The sequence below is a fragment of the Ischnura elegans genome (genome assembly GCF_921293095.1).
Source record: "Ischnura elegans chromosome 13 unlocalized genomic scaffold, ioIscEleg1.1 SUPER_13_unloc_1, whole genome shotgun sequence".
Lineage (NCBI taxonomy): Eukaryota > Metazoa > Arthropoda > Insecta > Odonata > Coenagrionidae > Ischnura > Ischnura elegans.
In genome coordinates this window covers 8,987,747-9,011,189 of record NW_025791657.1, presented here as the reverse complement: position 1 = coordinate 9,011,189, position 23,443 = coordinate 8,987,747, and the positions used below count along the sequence as shown (strand labels likewise).

Genomic DNA, 23,443 nt, shown 5'->3' with positions numbered 1-23,443 from the left:
ATAAATTTAACGGCAAATTCTGGCGCAGAAGTCACTACAGTGCGCGATATTACGCGGGTGCGTTATGCGCGAGACTAAACGAGCCAATTGACCGTGGAATCGTAATGAGATAAAGCAAATGAACGTTAGCAGCGTTAAACAATGAAGGCTTAGGCTTTAATAGATTGTGACTCATTAGATGTGATTTTTTTCGCTAATCCGCCTAAAATCGCGCAAAACGCGAAATTTCGTTTTTATTCACCGATTTCACGTTATTTCGTTTTATTTTGCGTTATTTCGCGATATCGCGTCTCGCGAAATTCACGGACCTCTACATATAGGCCCTACGTATGCTAGAAAACGTAAGTAAATATTTTAATAGCATACTATCCGTAATTTCGTGTGGTTAAATAACCACGGGAAAAAGCAACCCTGGTATATAATGGTCAGTATTACCGGTTACAATGATTGAAATTATTCCGCACATTAGGCAATCAATACTGCGGCTGAAATGATTTGATGAAAGAATGGGTAAGGATACGCCTTGAATATTTAATTTTTCGTATTTCAATGATGCATAATGTAGTATGTAATTTTGGAAAGGAGATATATTATCAAAGGGAAATTAAAACTGTTAAAAACATTCAAATATAAAAAATACATAAATACAGTTAAGCATTTTGAAATGGTGTGATGCATGCAAACGTCATTGAAAGTAAAAAAATAAGTCAATGTTTAAACCAAAATAATGAATTGGTTACGCTTAAGCATAAATACGTGTAGTAGAGTTGGTTTACCAGACATCGACAATCACTTCCAGCCTTAGCAACCACTTCGAAATCCTGAATGAAATCGTACGTAAAAACGATATGAGTGTATTGCCATTTACTTTACATTGAAATTAAATGTCGATATAAAATGAAAACTATGGTTGCCATGGAGCCCTAATTATAAAGAAACATTTATATTGCCAGTCAGATACTACCCTGAAAATTACGGACAGGTACGGTCAATAGCAAAGGAGAAAAAGAGACCTATCGATATAAATTCATATCGATATATTTTCAATAGGAATCGTTATCTATCGAAATTATTTACATGTGTGCATAGAGCTTTTCTTTCTCACAAAATTATTAAAATTTATATCTCCGTAACTATATAAATAACTCAGAAAAAGGGATATATCGAATGCACACTTCCATCGATGATAACATCGGTTTCAATCATCGGATCGGCTTGTTTTAACTTTTGTCGGATAAAACACATTAGAAGTTGTATTGTGTAAGATTTTCATGTTCAAAACTTGATTAACAAAAAAGTTATTGGCGATTAAAGCGTAACTAAGGAGATTAGTATCGATATAACTTGCTAATGAATCGTTCGAGTGAAATGGTCATAACTGCAAAAGTTGACCTTATTGATAAAAGTATTACCCTGAAAATTTCATTCATCTAGCTTGAATGGTTGCTAAGATATCCAAGATTGTATGCTCCACAAAAAAATGGCGACAATGATTTTTCGCGTGCAGGATATTTTTCGGAATTTTATTATGAATTAACAAAGATGGTTACGGGAAAAGTAAGGTAGATCGTGAGGGTACGAAGTACCTTCTACGGTTTTTCTAGGAGATTCCAAATTTTCATATGGCACATGTCTCAAGGCCGAAATCCGAATTTGAAAATTCGCCCATCACGACAATGCTAAATCGAAATCGTTTATTCCTCGGAATTGTTTCGACGTATGAAAATTCCAAGATAGCCAAAAAATCAACAAAAAAATCCTACACCTTATATTTCAAGGAATTTGTCCTACAATTATTGCAAGTTGGTCAAAAAAATGCCTAAACTATTTCCATAAGAAAAGCATAGAAAACGTTCAAACTATAATAAAAAATACTAAATATCAATTTGTCGCTATGGCAACCATACCAAAAAATCAACCAAAAACTCTAGTTTATGTCCATTGAATATCATGTTCCTCGAACGTTGAAAAATACAAAACTAAAGCGAAAACGTTTTAGTCCCATAAGGCTCCCATGTTAATTCAAGTCGATATATCTCGAAAACTAATCGATTTTTTCAAGTTTAAGATTTTTCCTCCTGATGAATTTTTTTTTACTTCTACGTCCAATAAGCCAAATACCCACGCCTATCACAGCTTGGGCTGCGAATTGTGATGAGTCAGTCAGTGGGTAATCAATTTGCAGCTTTATTATATTTTAATGTGTAAATTATCATTTGTTACTTATATTTTATCACAGATGTATTGCATTCCCACTATGTTGATATCATACACTCGAAAGCACTGTCTGATACCTTTTGAGCAAATAAATTGTAAAGGATTCAGTTATTTTCAGTCGAACCGATGGTGTTTTACTGAAACAGACATTATAGAATTTGTATTCAGTCAGTGGATGTAACTACATCTCTAGGTTGCACCATTTAATTACTGTGAATTTAAAATAAAACAAATCTTCACATTTCCCCACTGAAGTTATTCAACTTTTGTCTGATAAGGAGTTAATATACAGATTTCTCTTTTTCGATAACTCAGAATGTCCTTCCGTCATATCTCAACTGCCCAAGTTATTTTACAAACCAAAGCATTTGATGTTATTAAACTGAATTATAACCCGAAATCAACTAAAATTCTCCGTTATAGACCATTTTTACGCTTCATGAATTTATTTCATTACCTATGGGCTCTGGAATCTCGTGCATAGTGTTACCCACACACAAGTTTTTGTTATGAGTGAGGTTATGTCTGGAGTTTTACAACTCTGGAAACTAATGCTCAGAGGATCATCGCATAGCTTTTCCAGGATTTTGCAGTGCAAATAAGAGGTATTAGGTATGTAGAGAAGTGGTAAATTCAAAAAACCTAATTTTAAATGATTAAAATTGCTAACATTCGGTTCTGCTAACAGCATCCAGATTCTAGAAATCTCTACCGCTATGTATTAAAACAACTTGTTCACTTGAATCATTTAAAGAAAGGCTTTACTCCCATTTGAAATCCAGGGCTAAGGTTAGTTTATCACCTTTATTTTATGATGCTATCAAAACTTTCTATAAATTAATTTACACAAATGTGTGTCCATCATTATCTTTGTTAGAATCTATATTTTTTGTTATTTGATATTGAAGATGTCACTGTTTTTGTCTGAAAATTTACAGCTTGTTAAGCCTTGCAATGATCCTAAATAATCATGAAAGCTGAACAATGACTCTTTGTATATCTGTTGTTATATTTTTGTCAAAATGCTGTTCATTGGTTTAATATTTTGTTGGAGCGAAACATGTATCTTGTGTTTATTACCTATCATAGGTTCTAACTGAAGCATAATAAAAGTATTCATTCATTTATGGATTTCCTTGAGGCAGCTGCATGGTAGTATGAAGAATGCATCCATAAAAATCAAACTTAAATTTTATTCCTGTGACAAATTCTCAAAAGTATTTATATATTTCTGTATTTCAATAATGAACACATTCAATATGGGCCTGATTTTCATTTAAGTCATCAAATCAGCCATTTAAATAAGAAAGAAAAATAGAGGGAGGTTTCCACTCCATAACTTCCGTCAAATACTGCTCTATACAAACGCCACACATTCTTCGAAAGAGGAAAGCTTGCTAAACGCTATACACGCAAACGGAAGACGCAAGTGGATATTAGTCAAATATGGAGGCGGAGAAAGTGCTCCCGGCCCGACTGTCAGTGCACATCAATTGACGTTCCCCGTATCTCAGCTTAGATGGGACCACATCAATTGACGTGCTCCGCAGTGAATGTGTTAATGATGATGCTTGCAGATTCTCTTGCAGGCCCAGCCCTCTACTGCTTCCCATGGTAAGGAGATGGAAGTCGAGAGCTCAGGAGCCATGGTGACAGACCTCAAGTGGAACCTGATTGGTGCCAAGAAGGAACCATCTCCCAAGGAGAATACCGAGGTATGTATGGAATTCCTGTAACCCAATGAAATTAATAGATGAAGGATAGACTTGGTGTTAAATCTCAATATGTTTTCATTATCATACATGATCGAAAATTGTTCTTTCTACACAGCATTTTAGCCACCCATTCGATTCAAAGGTACTACAGTGGATTCCGGTTAATTGGGACATATCAGTACTTGTGCACTTTGCCCCAACTAAGCGAACTATCCTGTATATGGGATAAAAAAATGTTGAAATGATGGAAAGAAGACTAAAGAATGTTTATAATCATAGGCAAATTGAGGGGGGAGGCACGGGGCCACGTGCCCCCCTAGACCCTTAAAAATATGCAAGATTTTTAATACGGTCCCATTATCATTGCGTTCATTTTGTATTACGGGGTATCCTTGTGCTCTCCCCAGAACAAAATCCTGGATACGGCCTTGCTTTCCGCCCCCCTCCCCCAAAAAAGGAATCCTGGATTGGCCCCTGTTTATAATGCAACTTAAGTTTATTAAACAATTAATTTGATTTATAAATAAGAGAGTTTAGTTAATTTATTATTATGCTTAAGAATTATAACAATTTGCTAAAACTATATTTTTCACATCCTCGGGCGATGCTGAATGAGTGTCTTTTACTGAGTCCTATTAAAGAAAAGTTCTATCCTCTTGCAGAGAGTATAACAACAAGAGCTTTCAAAACAGGATAAGAATAGGAACATTTGTGAAAAATAAGAGTAAATCAAAGGAGGAAATTATAAAAAAATAGAATTTTGAAAACAAAATATTTTAATTTAGTCGTGAGCATAGAGTCTACGTTGCCGACTCTTGGCCCAATAAAGCGACATGCAGTGCCAATTAAGCGGAGAATACTCTGGGATAATCCTCTTCTGGGTTCTATTCTGCAAGATCTGCCTTAATAAAGAGGCTGCCACAAGTAACCAGTGGGCCCATTAAAACGAAATCTTCTGTAATAAGTGAAGTAAGTGTTCTTATCTCAAAATAAGCTACACAACATGAAGTGAAAAAGTTTAAAAATAAGATGATGAAAGTGAAAAGCATTTTATTTGTTTTAATTTGAGTTATGTATTATTGTATTTTGTTAATAATTGTTTAAATTTGTAGTGAAATATCAACTTCAATTATTTATTGAGTTATTTACCTAATTGTTTTAACCCTTTAGCTGCGGGAGCGTCAAAATTTTTCTGCCACTGTGTGCGGGACATGAACGGGGAAGATATTTTTCCGTCGACCCCGGGCGTGTGTCTAGCAGGTAGTGGACCCTCATAATCCGGGACTACCCACCCTACCCCCTGACGACAGACCATGAATTCAATTGAGCCCTTTCTAAGAATCATAATTGGAATTAAAATATTTGAACGTTACTTTTTCTAAATTGAATGTAAATGAGTTTTTTTCCTCAAATTTGGCCAGCATGATATTTTTAGGAGCGATTTGATATCAAACAGTAAAAAAATCCATTGATTTTTAACCATATTCCTCAACATTTCAACCATACTTCAGCCGATTTGAACTTTGGGGAGCATTTGGAACGTATGTTTGGATGCGGTAGGTAAAGATAATGGATAATTAAGGTTATAATAGGCATTCTCATGAAGGTGGTCCGATATTACACCAGATGAGGAGCTGTCGAACTGGAAAATCTGACGAGCAAAATCATCAGTCCTGGACCAAGAAGATTATGCGGATTCAATGTCTTCAGCCAAATTGAATGGACCACCATCGCCGGAATCATTTGCATCATCCTCATCCGTCTCAGTATCTCTGGTAGACACAGACACATCGGAAAAATTTCCGTCCTCACTCTTACAATCAGAGTCGAATAAAATATTGAGAACTTCATCCACGAGAGAAACCTTTCTCCTTTTTGGCCGAGATGGCAAATTTTCACTATCCATAGTGAAAATAAATGAAGAGATCCACAAAATGTAGTCACTCGAGTAGGAACTTGATTAGGAGCAAACGTACACCACCGAAACTCTGGAAAAACTGAGCAAAGATCAATAGAGCATGTGGAAAAGACGGGATATTCGAAGGGAAACCCATTCGGTGGGAAATCCAGAACAAGATTATAATACTCAAAGGAAAGAAATGTCCTTGGTAATTACGCAGGTGCGACAGACCCACCACCAAAAGTATAAGAAAGAATAACCAATGCTTTCAAATAAGTTTCCCCGGCTAATGGACAATGACAAGATTAAAAAATTCCTAGGAAATGTAAGGATTCATTGGAATTGTTTTCTTCGTGAATGTGCCGCGGAGAGCAGAGAGACCTCTCTCTCGAAGAAGGGATAATCTGGGTAGCGCTCCCCGTGGTGAGGGTGCCCAATCCTCGAAAGACGCCTTTGTGCTCTCTGCCACTAGGTTGGGTCGAGTTCAAGCAACCGCGGAAAGGATGGCAATAAAATCCTAAGGAAAGCCTGCCAGTGGTAAGAAAATCTGGTCAAACGTAGAAAAACGTTTTTCCCGCACTCACCATGCAGAACGTTTAAAAACGTTCCCGCAGCCTAAGGGTTAAAAATGTAAAAGGATGCTTCAGCCCATTCAGGTTAGGTAAGGTTTCAGGAAAATAATTCACAAAAAGTGAGGTTTTTTGTTCATTGAAACATGGTAAAAGATGTAAAATCATGATTCAGCACAAGAAAAGTGAAAAGTCATTGTGGATTTTGTCACCCGGGGATTTTGTCATCAGGCGTTTTGTCAGCAGGGGATTTTGTCTCCAGGCCTTATGTCAATGGGGGTTCTGCGCCGGGCCTTATGTTCGTAACACAAGAGAAAGAGAAGGAAGGCTTTTTCCCCCTTCTGTTTGCCTTTTTTTGAATCCGTATAAGTCCCTCAAAGGGTATCAACCACTGAAGTCCTTTTACTTGTTTCATAAGCTCCTAGGTTATTAGATGATTAAAATTCCTGCTAACCAGATTTTATATTCTATATATTGAGGACCATTTTCATCAAGTGGATTTCTTGAGTATATATAGTCCATGCCAAACTCTTGGAGACAAACTCTGAAACTGTTGATTGCATTTTCTTATTAAACGTATCATCGTTTTGATAATTTATTCTATTGAATACTCTTTTAATGGAATTGTCCGACCAGATTTTGACACTAAGCGTGAAATCAAAGTAAAGTTAGAAAAAATGAAACATTAATACAATGTGGCCCAAATATTTTTCTTTAGGCTAACCAAGTTTCAAAATTTTACTGGGAATTCTTATAGGCTTTCATCACATCCATTTAATGCACTCAAGGCAAATTCATAGTTTGTAATCCTACTTACCCTAAAATATTACAAGTATTGGTGCCATGAGAGGAAAACTGTTGTGTTCCGATTCGAATTTCCTCATAGAATCAGATTTTGTCATTCTGGTATTCGGAAAAACTTATTTTTTCGCATTTCTCTGCAAAAGCACGCAGACTCAAGCCTGGAATTACTAAAATATGCTACTGTATTTCTATTGTAGATTCCAGCCTTGAGGAATCGCACTTTCAAAGTAAACATATAATTTGATAAAAAGCAAGCTTTTGATTTTGAGTACAATGATAACATCTGATTAGTTATCAAAGTTAAACTGGAGCCTACTACATATCTGCTTAGTCAACACATTTAAGGAATCCACTTGGTAAAAACAGGTTCACAATTATATTATTAGTATAAACTCTGCCTAATATGAATTTTAATAACAAACAATCTACTTACCCAATCAATTAAACTTATTAAGTTATGTATCAGCATGGTCAACTCATTTAAGGAATCCACTTGGTAAAAACAGGTTCGCAATAATATGTTTAGTATAAACTCTGACAAATACGAATTTTAATAATAATCAATCTTCTTATCCGATTAGACGTTGATACTCTTTGGAGGAATCTGGAAAAATTCCACAAAATCCAAAAAATACACTGCACTGTCAGATGATCATTGATTCGCTACTCAATGCCGATAACTGCTACTGTATTTGGGTGACAGTACATCAACATTTTTCATGATAATACACATAGCACTGGTAATATGTTACCAGTAGACATCTTGTATTGATGGTACTCGATTTCTGACTTAATCAATCAAAGTCGATAGATTGATAGTTGTAAGTCATGTGTGGTAGTTCCAAAATGGCCTTCAGGAATTGGAAAACTCTGACTGATGACTTGAACTGCTAGGGGAAATAGTCATCTCCAGCACTTTTAAGAAGTCATAAATTGATGTAATTTATATTATTTACGATCAATTTTATATCATGTCCATTGGATATCATTCTAGAGCCTCCATATGGATGTCTTTGTAGTGACCCTCATTGGATGTCATCTGAATTACATCCGAAGGATGTCCATAAGAGACTTCTGGATGTCAAATGGAAGTCCATTGGACATCTTGCAGTGGCTGGGTTATACCTTGGTTTCAACTGAGGTTTCATAAACTATTAATCAATAATTTTTATTTAATAAGTGCATATTTATACAGTTTTGACTTGGACAAAAAAGAAGACATTTTGTTGTGTTTGTACAGATTTTTACTTTGTTGAGAGTGATTTTTTTTCCAAAGATATTGCCTCGTTTCAACATTATGCCTTCACTTTTTCTGTCAAGAGAATAATGACTTTTAATTTGTTGGTAACATATTACGAGTTCCCTTCCCTTCCTTGTGCCTCGCTGAACTTCCTCCTGCAAATTGAAATACATATTATTATTATTATAATTGTAATTCAGAGATGAAACTATCACCTATATTATATATTAGTTATGATAGGGTAGCATACGAAAAGACATCACTGGCAGAGTTATCTAATAAGTATAACATAACAATACCGACGTAATATTATTCAATGACCATTTCCTGGTTGAGAGTAGTGGGAAAATCTTGAAATCTCTGTGTGTTGGGAAAAATTTATTTTGTTGAGAAAATATTTCGAAGGAACTCCAAGAATTTGATGCAATACGTTTTATTAATTAGTGTTAAGTCTTTCATAAAAAGTTATAAATTTCTTATTTTCAGCCTGTATTTATGGAGGATGGGGAGCCAACTGAGGGAATCACTATGGCCCATGAGTCTACACCAGAAGCATTGGGTGAGTGCTCAAAAGGGAAATAAATACATGGAGGAATAGGGTGGTTTCCTATAATTTTTTTTATTTCCATATTCGAGAGATTATTACTCCTGGAGTATGCATTTCACACTTATAGATTCTTATATCACGGTATCTATTTTATTACAATTAAATAAAAAGTGGAAATTTTCAAGCACGCGAAAATGCGACAGCTAAGTATGAATGCCGGGAAAAGCCCGTGTGATGTCATTCTGGTTCCTGCTGCTGCAAAGTGGGGTGACCTAGGGGCGAGGCTTAGAGCGCTGCTAGGTGCAGGCTGCCAATGCAGGCTGCTGGCAGGTAGAGCTTGGCTTAACTATGGATTAACAATACCTAATCAAACGAAGGAAACTTTACGACAATAGCCAGTTTTAATAGGTGATTAATAAGACATGTTTCTCTGAGCTCAGTGCCTCATGCATGCATTTGTAATCTCAGATGATGTAAAACTCCTATCTACTCGTATAGAAACTAGGTCCCTGTGACGTCCTGTGGAGTGGCATCGCATGGGCGTCAATCTGCCCTTCTTAAATGGGGTTAAAATCGACCATTGCCTTTTGCATAAACTTTTCTTTCTAAATTTTAAACTTTAAAAAAAAATCTTTCTAAACTAGATTTCTAAAACCAAATCATTTGTATATCATAAATACAGTAATGGTGGGTAACAAATCAGAATCAATGCCTTTCGTTTTTCTTTGATGAAGGAAACTACCCTATTGTTGTAACTGACTGAGGAGAATGAAACTAATGACATAGAAATCCTTCCATACTTTCTTTTTTTAGTTTGCTTGCCAATTGAAATGAGGAGAGAAGTTATCTTTTAAATGTTTTTGTAATTATATGGTTTTTTATAATGATTTTCCCAAGCAAAATATTTTTCTACTGATTTTTTTAGTATTTTACCTTTTCCCTACTAAAGACGAAAATATGCATCTGGACATTTCTTGACCATGGTGACCAAAAGCCTCAAATTTTTGTCGGAGATTTTCCTGCACAGGTGAACGAATGCTAAATATATACATTTCCTAGCTCTTCCCAGTTTATGAGGGTCACGGGTGTGCGATGTCTTTGCTTCAGGACCTAACACAGCATGGCTTAGGCTTTACCCTCGAAATCAGGGAATAAGTACCCGGACCCCTCGTCTTATATCACCCCTCTTAGTGGTGAGGGACTGCAGTCATGCAATTGTTTGTCCAGTCATGTCGCAAAATAAATATTTGTTCCTTTCTAAAAAAATATAAATTAAGAATTGAATTATTTGCATATTCAGCAGTGTTTACATTTTTTGAATGACATTCTATGGTAAATATTAACATATATGTCGATTTTAGTGTAAATATCAACATGCAAATGGTTGCTGCATTAATATTGATGGTAGAGCTTTGTTCAAAATTCGATAATTCTCAGAGTAAAACAAGGAATTCAATTGAAAGTCTGCAACTTACATTTGAGCAACAAATATCCATGTAGCTAATTAATATAAACTGAGCATGATTGACTGCAAACCAATGCCGCTGGTAGGGTTATAAACCCTGAAAGCAGGGTGCCCAACTACCCTCTGGAGTCTGAGATATTGCCGAGTCCCTGCTAGGGAGGGTGGAAAAGGGTTGGTGCTGAGAGTGTGTGATTATCTGTGACACCCTTCGTAACAAAGGTCCAGCAAAAGTGCTCCGTACGGAGGGGATGGAAGAGTCTTTTTGAGACTCAGTACAGCAGTCATGCTGAGGGGAGAACTCCACCGTCTTTAAAGGGTTATTTACTTGGATCAGTGGCTAGGAACATTTTCTTTATGGCTTATTGAAATGCAGCATTTTTTGCAGTGAAGATTGTTACTAAGATTCGTACGCATTATTTGAGCTAAGGTTTAGGACTGGTGTATTGAAAAAAATAGCAATAATTAACCAGAAAAAGCACTTGGCTGCGAATCAAGTATCCAAAAGTAAATATCAGCACTCATGGAAAGCGTTAGCATGGAATCTGGTCAAATAAGTGCAAAAGTAAGCATCATATTTGGTCCAATTTTAATAAGTTGGAAAATTAGGTAGAACTGTAAAACAAGCATTATAATATTTGCCTTTTCAAGGGGTTGGCTTTTGTATTTTGTTTGGTTAAACAAAGAAAAGGGTAGTTTCTTTCATCAAAGAAAACGAAAGGCATTGATTGGGAATAGTTACTTTTTTTTTCGTTGTCCACAAATATGAGTCAACATGGAAGGAACCCAAAAAACAATCGCCAATTAACTCACCGCGTAAGCCTCCATAATAATTTTTAAGCTTTCCTATTTTTTTAATCCTGAAAAATGAGTATATTTTCAACTTTGCATCCATCGTTGGAAAGGGGAAAGATTTAGCTACTTTTTGGCATTATTGTATCTAGCTTTTTAGTTCTCGTGTTGTACTGATCTTCCTGTATTTTTAACTGGCGCATTCTTGCACTGAATCGTCTGGCCTGAATTTCTGTGCCCTTAGGTGTTTTTTGAGAGCAGGAAACAAGTGGTATTCCCTTCGGCCTATGTCAGAGTGGTAAAGAGGGTGGCATATGATATACCAAATAAATTCATGGAATAGTGTGGTCGTTTGATATGAATCATGTGAACACGCACTGTCATGATGCAGACACACTCCTATGAGACTCATCTGGCAGAAACTGCATCGTAACGGGGGACCTCTGACCCAGTGTTCCTCACAGAGATGTAGCTACAGCCTTTATCAATACCATCCTTTTTCTCATGACAAGTAATTCTCTGGTTATTGCGTGCCATCTCGTCAATTTAAGCTGCTGTTGATTCCCTGCCCTGACTGCTGCTCACCAAATTCATGGAGTAGGGTGGTCGTTTTATATGACACATGTGAACGTGCACTGTCGTGATGCAGACATACTCCTATGAGACTCATCTGGCAGAAACCGCGTCGTAACGGAGGGCCTCTGACCTAGTATTCCTCACAGAGATGTAGCTACAGCCTTCATCAAGACATTTCTTTATCTCATGAAGAGTAATTCTCTGGTTATAGCATGCCATATCGTCAATTTAAGTTGCTGTTGATTCCCCATCTTGACTGCTCTGCTCACCATAGACGTTTTTCCATCCAACAGGAAACTCCTGGCCGTATTTCCTCACATTTTTGATGTCTATAAAATTCTCACCATACACTACTATTAACAAGGGATGAATGTTAATCGGGAAAATCATTCATCGAGTGACTGAGTGTAGTTCGCACTTGGTGGTGTTACGCTTTAGCCGCTGGTTAACCCGTGGGTCTGTGCTCGTCATAAGGCGTCGGATTTCTTGGCACCATAATGTGATGCAGCGTGAAGGGGAAAAATAATTCCGCCCGTACTTGGAATGGTGACAACTCCCCTGTTGGAGGGAGTAATTCCCTCAGAAAGTTGGGAGGATTGTGCTAGTGTCCAAACCACTCCCTTTTCATCACCAGGAATATGGGAGGGGACATGGGATAACAAATAAGAGATACACTTATCCTCAACTAACTACACTCCTGGCACTAGCCTCGACAAAAAGAAAAAAAAACACTCCCCGTAAAAATAGCTGACTGCCTACGGTAATCCTCGTGCTCACGTCTCCTCGGAACGACTCCCTGCTCTCTCTCTCTGCCACTCGGGATATACGTTCCGACCATCGCCTGCTGAACTCCCCTCCGCATTCGAGGGTAGAATCATAGGGGCGTAGTCCAGTACAAGCTCCCAGTGCTCCAAAGCACTGGAAGTGAGTCTTTGTGTGGTCCAGTACAAGCTACAAAAGCTTCCGTGGTGCTCTCGTACGTCACGCATGACGTCACTATATTCGCTTCTCTATCGCTACAAACGCTCCCGAGAAATAGGTGGGTGAGCTGGAGTGAACCGGTTTTCAGCGCGAATTTGAGCGGGAAGGAATGCAAAAGAAAATGGTATTCATAACAATTGTGGACCTGGCCAGCAATAATATGACCATTTCGAGTTGATGGAAGAAGTCGCTAAGAGAGCCAGGATGGTAAATGCTAAAAACAAATGGTCCAAGAACTATTCGGGGTATATTACGGTGAGGCAAATGGCTGTAACTCAATGGTTTAACAATTCAGAGTCAATGTTCGCCATGGGCCAGATCGAGGAAGAAATTTAGCGGCAAGTCCAAGATATCTTATAAACTTTGTTGTTGTGATAATTAATTATATATAATATTATTTAATTATTAGTGGTTTATGCTTTAGCTAGCGGGAAGTGGAGATAGAAAATGGCTATTTTAAATTTATAAGGCATGTGGTGAGTGAACCTTCCAGTCGAAGCATTCCGTCTGTTACTTCTATTAATTTTGTAAGTTATTTTGATTTATTTGTTATTTAGATCAATTATTAGTTATTTGAACTTGATATTGCGTGAAATTGAGATAGACTATGACTTCTTAGGTTAGGGTACGTGAACTTCTAGTCAAAGTATTCCGTTTGTGCTTTGTGGCGGCCAACCTTTCTCCATGAAGATTGTATTATCTCTCAAATGATGATATCTTCCTCTAATCTTCAACTTAAGTTTAATCAATTATTGATGTTCGGTTGTATTTTACTTATGTAATTTTCTTAAGGTCAGGTTGACACGCATGGCATTTATGCTTAAGGCTTGCTGTTGACGAGATTGGTTCAAGTGCAGGACTGCTTTTGAGACTATCATACAATGTCACGAGTGCAATTGATAAATCGTTGAAAGGACACTCCACTTAAGGCCTTTTTACACCTACATAAACCCGTACAAGTCTAAATGTATGAACGCGAGAATGAACACGAAATGTACCATACGGTCGCGTTGTTGCACGTTAAGTGGTTACACGTGTAACCTCTCAACTTGTGCAAATGCATGAACTGCAAATTGAACCTATTTTAGCTTGGTTCAAACATTCGTACATGTTCCGTTTCGGTCCACAAAAATAATTCACGCAAACAGGCATTAACTTGTACGTGTATCGTTTAAACGCAGGCTTTTAGGCGAGTTAAGTTAATTAGGCTTATTTTTGGTTCATTGAAATTTCTCTAATAAGGTATTTAATCAGTCTTTTCTTTTTTTATATGTATCATATGATCTGCTCTTTATAGTTTAAGTTTATCACCTTTTTGTTTGAAGGAATTGCAAACCAGTGGGTAAAATCTTCAGGACAAACATCGGTCTGTTGTGGTGTTCGATCATGGTATCCAATGAAGATCTAATATTAATTAGGTTTCTTGTGGTGTATCCCATGGTCATATTCTTTTTGTCACTTATATTACTGACCTCTCTAACAAGCTAAGTAAAGTACAAGGGGCTATAAAAATCCCTAATTCAGGCGATCTAATATCTGAGCAGACGATACTAGTAAAACAAACGACTAACAAATGCTACAATCGCTCCAGCCGTGATCCAGTAGGGTAGCACTGGGAGCGATAGGAGCGAAAGTGGACCACGAATCTGTAGCGTCTGAAGCGGGAGCACGTGGGAGCATTGGGAGCGTGTACTGGACCACGCACTATGAAGACAAAAAAAACTGTGAGTGCAGTAGCGTAAGGACAGGCAGCCGTCGCAGTGGGTGAGCTAAGTGGGAGCTCCATCCTAAAGTACAGCTATGTAGCTACTGAACGGGCTATGACCACATGGGTGATTCTACACTTTGGTGTAGGAACTAAGGAATGTAGTGCTGAAATAAAAAATACACAACCTTGGTTAATTTTTCACTGGAAGTTTTTATTGTTACGACACGTTTCAATGCTGAGGCATCATTTTGAAGTTACCAAGGTTGTTTATTTTTCATTTCAACACGGACTTTCCCAAAGTCAAAGCTGAATCGATTGATTTCAAATGCAGTGCTGTTGTCACATTCTACATGGCGACTTGGGGATTTGGAAATGGTGTTTTTTGGAGACCTTACTTTTCATTATGCCCTCATAGCTCTTAGTTTTATCTGTCTCGCCACTGGTGGTACAGGTTTACTTGCATTTATTTTGCAGCTCAACCCTTATTTGTATTACTTTTATCTTCAAATGTTTTAATTAGGGATGGTCGGATCGGATACCTCGGATCCAAATATCCGCGGATATTTCCCTTCATTGGATACATCAGATTCAAAGTTACGGAAGACATCGGATCTGGATCCGAAATTTTGAATGATATCTTCAGTGAAAGCAACGCCCAATAAGGGTGGAAAGAGTTCCGATTCTATCTTCGAAGGCGCCGTCGCATGCGATTCTTGTCCTACTAATGAACGGTTTTGTTTGAAAGCTCTCGCAGAGGTTACGTAGGAGAATTTCAGCCGTGGAAAGTAAAAAAGGCAAAATACGACTGGCACATAGTGTGACTCTTACCTATAGAATGAACAATCATCGGGGGAATCTCAGCGTCAGGAATTTGAAAATCCATTTGGATCCGAGAATATCCGATCCGAAAGATCTGGCTCCGAAAATCAAGGATACGATACGAATTCGGATCCGAAAAAAATCCTGCATCCGTCCATCCCTACTTTATGGTATTGCTTTTATCTTCAAACGTTTTAATAGTTAATTGAAAACCCATTCAGGAGAAATTCAAAATTACAGTAATAGATTGAGCAGTGGGGATCTTTTCAGGAAATGGGTTTGTGATTATAATAAGTCAGGAGATTTGTACATCATATTTTAGTGAACAACCTAGAAAGCTGTCAATCTCATTCTCTTAACCCTCCGCTACTCGCGTGGCGTCTGCTGGACGCCAACCAATATGTTTTTGTTTTTCTTCGGCCAAAGTGTGCGTATAATAGTTTCTCCTTCTAGGTACCTTACTCTTTTCGAATTGTCTGCCATTCAGTTAAATCATATCAGATAAATTTATAGCAGGGTGCCAGGCAAGGGTTTTTGAAATGTATTTGAGTCTGTCAGACGCCACGCGACTAGATTCGTTACAATTTAATAAATATTTTATTTTCAATCAATGCTCATTTCTTATATTTTATAATTGTTATTTAATGCTATTATTAATTATGATTATCTTTAATTTGTTGTAAATAAAAATGCAATTTTTTTCTCTTATTTATTTATGTGGTTTAAGCTCGCGTTTTTGTTTACTGCGGGAATATATCAAGGAATTACTGCTCTCGATTTCACCGGAGACAATCATTCGAAGGTCGTATTTCAGCCACCCATCCATTGTGGGTTTTTTGTGTGCAACTTAATTGCACAGCAATTGATTGCAATCTGGGGAGCGGCACGCCACGGCCTGCTGTTTCGGCATATGCCCAGCTGCTTTTTTTTCTATCCGCGTAGGTCCAACGCTTGTCTTTTCGTCGAGTCTCAATTATAACGTATCTTACCCTAGTCTATTCAGCACTGTGGATAGGCGCCGCGTCGCGAAACCATATCGGTGACGACTTTGCTTTCTTTTGAATTCGGCATATGCCCTGCTAATTTGTTTTCTATCTGCGTAGGTCCAACGCTTGCCTTTTCGTCGAGTCTCAATTTTAACGTATCTTATCAATGTCTATTCAGCACAGTGTGATAGACGCCGCCTCTAAAACCATTTCGGTGACGACTTTGTTTTCTTTTCAATCTGCAACCTTAGAGAAACTCTCCAACATATCTATGACAAGTTATCTTTTTCTTATCTATTTCTCGCAGCCGCAGAGATGCCACGTCGGGTCCCCACATATTGCGCTAATTTACTAACTTGTTTTCTTTTGGATATACAAATGTGCAACTCTTGTAGTTCCTCCGTATAAATACCCAAGTATCCCGCTATCGACCACTCATTCTTTGTCCGTTGGTGTATTGGTGCGTCAGAAAGGAACTTGTGACTGCAAGGAGCCCCTGAATTTTATCAGTAAAACGTGCGAGTAATTCCAGAGTGGTGCAGTGGAACAAGCTACACTTCATAGTGTTTCATTGTTCGAAAGTGTAAGTTTTATATTCCTTTATATTTATGCATATACATTTATGAAATTAATCACGCTGTAGATGGTTGTTCCCTATTATGATGTATCTCTTCTGGATTTACTTACGTCCCTTAGATGGAGAGAAAAAAACAGCTAAACCTAATGCGTGAGGAAGATCGTAGCTATCTGCAGCGTCTTCTGATGGAATCATCAGATTCAGAATTGTCTGCAGTAGATGATGAGAGCGAAGGTGAAGAAGATTCCTTGAAGGAACAATTGCAAAACACGGATACGGAGCAAGAAATTACTAGTGAGGAAGAAAGTGACCGAGAGGATGAAGAATCAGGTAAAGAATTTGTTTTTGGGAAAGACAAAACTACGAAGTGGGCTTTGCAAATACCAGTGGTGACTGTAAGGACTCGTCGTCATAATATTGTAAACCTGAATTCACGTGTGAAAGAAAGTGCTACAACCGCTAAGACTGTACTCGAGTGTTGGAGATGTTTTTTTACCGACAGTCTGCTTGCTATTATTTTGGAAAACACTAATAAATTCATTGAATCCCAAAAAGATCGTTACGATAGGGAAAGAGATTGTAAATTTACCGATTTGAGTGAACTGAAAGCTTTCTTTGGATTACTGTATATGGCAGGTTTCCTTAGAAATAGTAAGCTAAATACAAGTGATTTGTGGTCTACAGATGGAACTGGTGTTGAATTTTTTCGATTGGTGATGTCTCGTAAGCGCTTCCACTTTATTTTACAAAGCCTTCGGTTTGATGACAAAGCAACTAGAAGCGATAGGAAGCTATTAGATAAGCTTGCACCTGTTAGAGAGGTTTTTGATATATTTGTTCAAAATTGCCGTGAAAGTTATTCTTTGGGAGAATACGTAACTATTGATGAAATGCTATCAAAATTCAGAGGAAGATGTGCATTTAGGCAATACATCCCGAGTAAACCAGGAAAATATGGAATTAAGATATTTTCTCTAGCAGATTCTAAAACATTTTACACAGGGAACTTAGAAGTATACGTTGGGAAGCAGCCGGAAGGCCCATTTTACGTTAGTAACAGTGCCAATGATGTTGTAAAAAGGTTGGTTAGACCGATTGCTCACAGTGGTCGCAATATAACCGCCGATAATTGGTTTACCAGTTATGAGCTAGTTTTAGACCTACTCAAAGCTAACCTTACGTATGTAGGAACAGTAAGGAAGAATAAACGGCAGCTTCCACCCAGTTTTACATCCCCTGTCGGTCGAGAACCATTTACAACTCGTTTTGGATTTGATAGGCATTGCACATTGGTATCATACATACCAAAGCCACGAAAAAATGTAATTTTAATATCTTCAATGCATCATGATTCCACAATCGATGAAACAACAGGGAATTCGAATAAGCCAGAGATCGTGACATTTTACAATGCAACTAAATCTGGCGTTGATGTAGTTGATAAATTATGCGCGACTTACTCAGTAGCAAGAAACACCAAAAGGTGGCCGATGACTATATTTTATACCATGCTCAATGTGGCAGCAATAAATGCTCAGGTTATTTACCTTGTAAACAACAAAGAGAGTTCTCATGCAATTTTGAAAAGAAGGCATTTTATCAAAGTCCTTGCGCAAGAACTAACTAAAGAGCACCTGCAAAAACGTAGTCACGTGGTAAATTTACCGAGGGAATTGAGAAAAAGAACTTTAGCCATTAGTGAGAAAGACAAAGAAACTGAACATAATGAGTCAAGTACTTGCAGTTCCAAAAGTATTCGTAGGAAATCGGAGGAAAAAACGAAGGAGAAAAAAGAGAATTCTAGAAAGAGATGTTACATTTGCGACAGAAAAAAAAATCGAATGACAAAATATAGGTGCATTTCCTGTGATCATTATATATGTTTAGAGCATTCTGAATACGTTTGTATTGTTTGCAAGGATAAAAATATGTAATTGTTGCTGTGATGTGGTTTAATTGAGAGCAATGTATCAAAAATGTGCTTAGTTACTAAAAGATGGTTAAAATGTCTTAAATAAGTTAAAAACTATTGTATTTACAATGTTATAACTTGTAAAGGAGCAAATAAATAACATAAAAGTAGTGTGTTGCATTTAATTTTAATATTAACTATTATATTATAATGTACACTATTGGCGTCTAGCAGACGCCACGCGAGCATATTTGTCCCAAAATTTGACGCGAGTGCGGAAGGGTTAAATAAGTCAAAGAAGGCTATTTGGGCTTCCAGCTGGGTGGTCTTTCTCCATTCTGCTGACGTTTCAGAACTCGAGCTGTGTTCCATCCACAGGGCAGATAGCTAGTGCAAGCTTGCAAGTAGGTGGTGTACTTAGGGTATAGTTTACCTAGGAACACTTGAAACTATCGGCAAGTGCTTTGCCCTAGGGGCTTTGAGAGTAAGCTATAACGCGAAAGAAGCACTATAGTGTAGCATAGGTCAGTTTCAGTTCATTTAGATGATGTTTCCAGAGAAAATGCTAGCTTGAAGTTGTTGACGCTGAAAAGTAAAAAGTTTTGGTTACGTATCGATGTCTATTACCAAAAATTGATCACTCCAACAGTTGCTATAGTAACATCAGCAAAATCAACATAATGGTGATTAGTATTAGCTACTTATTATTTAAGCATACCAGGACTAGAAATGGGCAAAAATAATCGATTATACGTAATAATCGATTATTTGCTTGCGATTATTGAATCGATTATGGACATCCGATTATTTTGCATAATCGATTATTTGAATATAATCGGCGGGAATAAGAAGCGTGCTCACTTGCGAGAGACGAGAGCGAACATATACTTTTCATGACAATCTATCCTTATATCGTAATTGGTGATTGAAAAATTTGAAAGCAATCATAAGCAATAAAACAAATTCTAAATTTTTGATGGGAGAAAATATCTATTGTTGAAGGAAGACATCATAAAAAATTAGCGAAAAAAATTATGGCCGCGTTGAGTAACTACATGATCATATGGAATACAGGGGCTAATTGGTCAAGGACGAACAATTTTTTTTCACCGCCAATAAGTAATAAAGCTAATTGGGCAACTCTTACCTAATAATCAATCGTAAATAAATGTATAACACCTCGTAAGTGGAAGAGCCCAGACACCTCATCTGAAGCCGATTCACCCATAAGTCACTAAAATCCTTTGTTCGGTGTAAGCTCAGAAACGAAAGTGATATGGCACCAGTAAAGAGTCACTTGTGGAAGTACTTCCACAAAAATTTGAGTGAGAGTTAAGAAAAACAATCTCCTAGTCATGTACTAATGGCATGAAAAACCTATTGACGATATCACTGTCAAGAACAAGGCAAAAACTTAGCTACTTTATTACTACCACCAATGCCTTCTTAAGCTTAAGAAGTTCTTAAGCTTAATGCCTTCGTAAGCTTAAGTAGGCATTGCTACCACTCATCATCCGGATCTAAGATTGTCAGGGATAAAATAACATAATATTACAAGTTCAAAAACGAACTAAATTATTTGACACGCATCATGACACCCACCTTCAAAATACCACCATTACAGCATCCGCACAATCTCAAAATACGACAATAAAATCGATTCTTTGCATTTTATTTTTCACTCAATACAAATGAGACGGTGCGCGCCGATATCTTTAGGTCTTAAGCGTTCCTACGAGACGATTATTCTACCACACCACAAAAAGAATCGCTTCACACTCAGATAATCGGTTGCGCACGGTAGCGATTCAGGACAAAATAACAATATTCCAAGCTTATGCAGAGAATCGGTGAATAATCGAATACTTAGCCAGCCCACGATTCTTGAGACAATTATGCACCGATTAGCTTCAGCACACGATTATTTTGCCCAAAGAATCGCCCCATAATCGTAAGATGATAATCGGTGCATAATCGTCTCAAGAATCGGGCGCTGGCTAAGTATTCCATTATTCACCGATTCTCTGCGTAATCGATTATTTCGGCCCGATTATTTCCCTGAATCGATTATGCTTGAATTTTATCATATGATACGATTAATCGATTATGGAAAATTTTTCCCTATCACTAACCAGGAATAGCCACGGTGATAACTTTTATGGAGTCATCCACAGTGGTTTTGTGCATTGCGGGTGGCTCCGTAAAAGTTATCACCGTGTCTAGTCCCGGTATACTTAAATAAGTCTAGAGCGAACACCTCTTCGTGTTCAAAGTTCGGGCTTTGCTCTCCGGCTATGCTACCTGTACTGCTAGTCGCATAGTAATGCTCAGCAGTCCATATCACCTTGTCCGGTATAGTCCACAAATATCCACAGGGGAGAATGACGCCTCAGTAGCTTAACTGGCTAAAGCACTCGGCCGGAAATCTAAGTAATCCGGGTTCGAATCCCAGTCAAGGTGAATGATTTTCCTCTGTGGGTTTTCCATACATATATGGTATTTTAGACGTTATATGGAACAGTAAATTCAGCCCACAATAAAAATAGCTACCTCTCGTACCAAGGAACACAAGCCCATGATGTTCCTCGGAACATGTTACTGTGTTTGTAATTTTTGTAATCATTGGTAATATATGGTCTTATATTCTATGATTTGCTTTTTTGTGTGAAATTCATAGCATAATTGGACTTTAAAGAATGCTCGTAGGAGGCTTAAACCTAAGTTTACTTTTACAAGAAAGGAGTTATATTTTAAAATTGTGTTTTTACCTAAGCTATGTTAATTTTCTTTATAAGACACGTTAATGTATTTTCAAATTTAATTAACAAATCAAATTTATTTCCTTTTTTCACTGTTTAATTACCGTTCCCACCAATCTTACTTGTGTTCCTTGGTGTAATAGGCAGTGTTCTTAGGTACATGGTCATGATGTACTATCGTTTGCACAAGTTTTGCAACAAATCGAGCGGCGCCACTTTCGCTCCATTGTCGATTTCTGGCCACTATTACATTTGAATGATCACTATCTTGGGATGAATCTTCATGGTAGCTCGGGAACGACTCACGAACGGGTCATCGTGACACTCGGGTGAGACGTAGGAAACCATTACGATGCTCAGTTGAGTAAACCAGCGTAAATGTTGTTGCGTCGTCGCGGCGTTTGAAATTATTTTTATACTCGGAGTTGACTGTAGTAGGTAATTGAAAATATTTACCCATTAAAAGAGTGGGTACCTAAGAGGCCTGGCTTCCAATGGTAAACCCCATAAGGCCGGCTGGGGGCACGATTTCGATATTAGGATCACGGAAATCAACTCGCTTGTATCACTTTTTAGGGATTTAACGTCATTCAGGAGACTTTATATTAAGTTGTTGAAATGTTTGTTAGATATAGGAGAATTTATAAATGAAAAAAAAATTAACTGGCAATTTTCCGGGAAAAAACACGGGTCTTTTGTCTCCGCCATCTTAAATTGAATGACATTAAATAGTTCTTTACTTCGGTTGAAGCTGATGAAGATAGCTCCACAAGCTATCTTCTTCATTAGTTATCAATTTTTGTTAATTAGATTATTATATTTACACCAATGTTAATGTTTCCTTCGAGAAAAATGGAATTTTCATTGCAAAAAAAATCGCTAGGCTACATTGTTGCTAGCAGAATGTGTCTCTATTTTTACTGTTTGCATGTCTAGGAGAGGCTTAAATTTTTACGATAGCACTAACATATTTAGTGATCATGTCGCATTAATCTTCTTTTTTGTTATATAAATTAGTTATTGTTTCCATTTTAATATTTAGGTCATTACTAAATTATTAAGGACAGCCAACTTAAAGAGTGACTCAATAGTACAACTTTTCCCTATCCAGTTATGCTGCCATTGGTAAGGTTTCCAATAACATCAACGGACAGGGATTAAATTGAAAGTTAATTTCAACCAATATTCGTCCTTTTTAAATTCCAGACTATCGATTCGGGAGGTAAAATATTTTGCGCAGAATTTAGCCACTCCCTCAGCTCTTAACGCACAATCGGGTGCTCCCGGGCCGTAGTATGGTCAGCTGATAAGTCCTGCACCTCGTCTTGTTGCAATTGTGTTGTCATCTCTGTCGCAACTTTACCAGCCAGGGACGAGGAAGCAAGTTACCTGGAGTAAAACTTGCAGGCCGTAAGTGATTCTCACAAACTTCCAAAATAGTTTAAATAGGGCCTATTTGTAGCTCTATCATATCATACATGTTGACGCCATAATTTGCTTGAAGAAAGTACGCACTAGATGAATAGTTGATAAATACCTCAAGATAACCCTTTCCTATATTTAAAAATAAGCACCGGGGTGGGTGCACGATTAAGGATTAACATTACATAGGTTATTCCTAGGATTGTGCTTAGTAGATCAGCTGGTCTCACATTCTGTCCCTTTCCATCAACATTACTGTAAAAAAAACACTGATTATAGAATATTGAGGCCTTGAGTTTAAAAGTAAAATTATTCACTTAATTTATATCTTTTCTATCTCTGAGAAAAGTTTCCGTCACTGCTCAATTACGAAACGGAAAAGGGTAAAATTATTTGAAAAATTTTACTGGAAAAATTAACGTAGTAGGAAATGGCGAAAAGGTAATGACAATTGGGC

The 23,443-nt window shown here is 37.4% G+C and overlaps 1 protein-coding gene across 1 annotated transcript in view; it reads left to right on the top strand.

The window, feature by feature from the left end:
• The window catches only part of LOC124172563 (zinc finger protein 271-like), an 85,262-nt gene that overhangs the window by 49,260 nt on the left and 12,559 nt on the right, over positions 1–23,443 (top strand). Inside the window, exons 6-7 of the mRNA XM_046552006.1 lie at positions 3,795–3,932; positions 8,932–9,004. Of these exons, the coding sequence (XP_046407962.1) occupies positions 3,795–3,932; positions 8,932–9,004 (211 nt within the window). The remainder of the gene's footprint in view (positions 1–3,794; positions 3,933–8,931; positions 9,005–23,443) is intronic.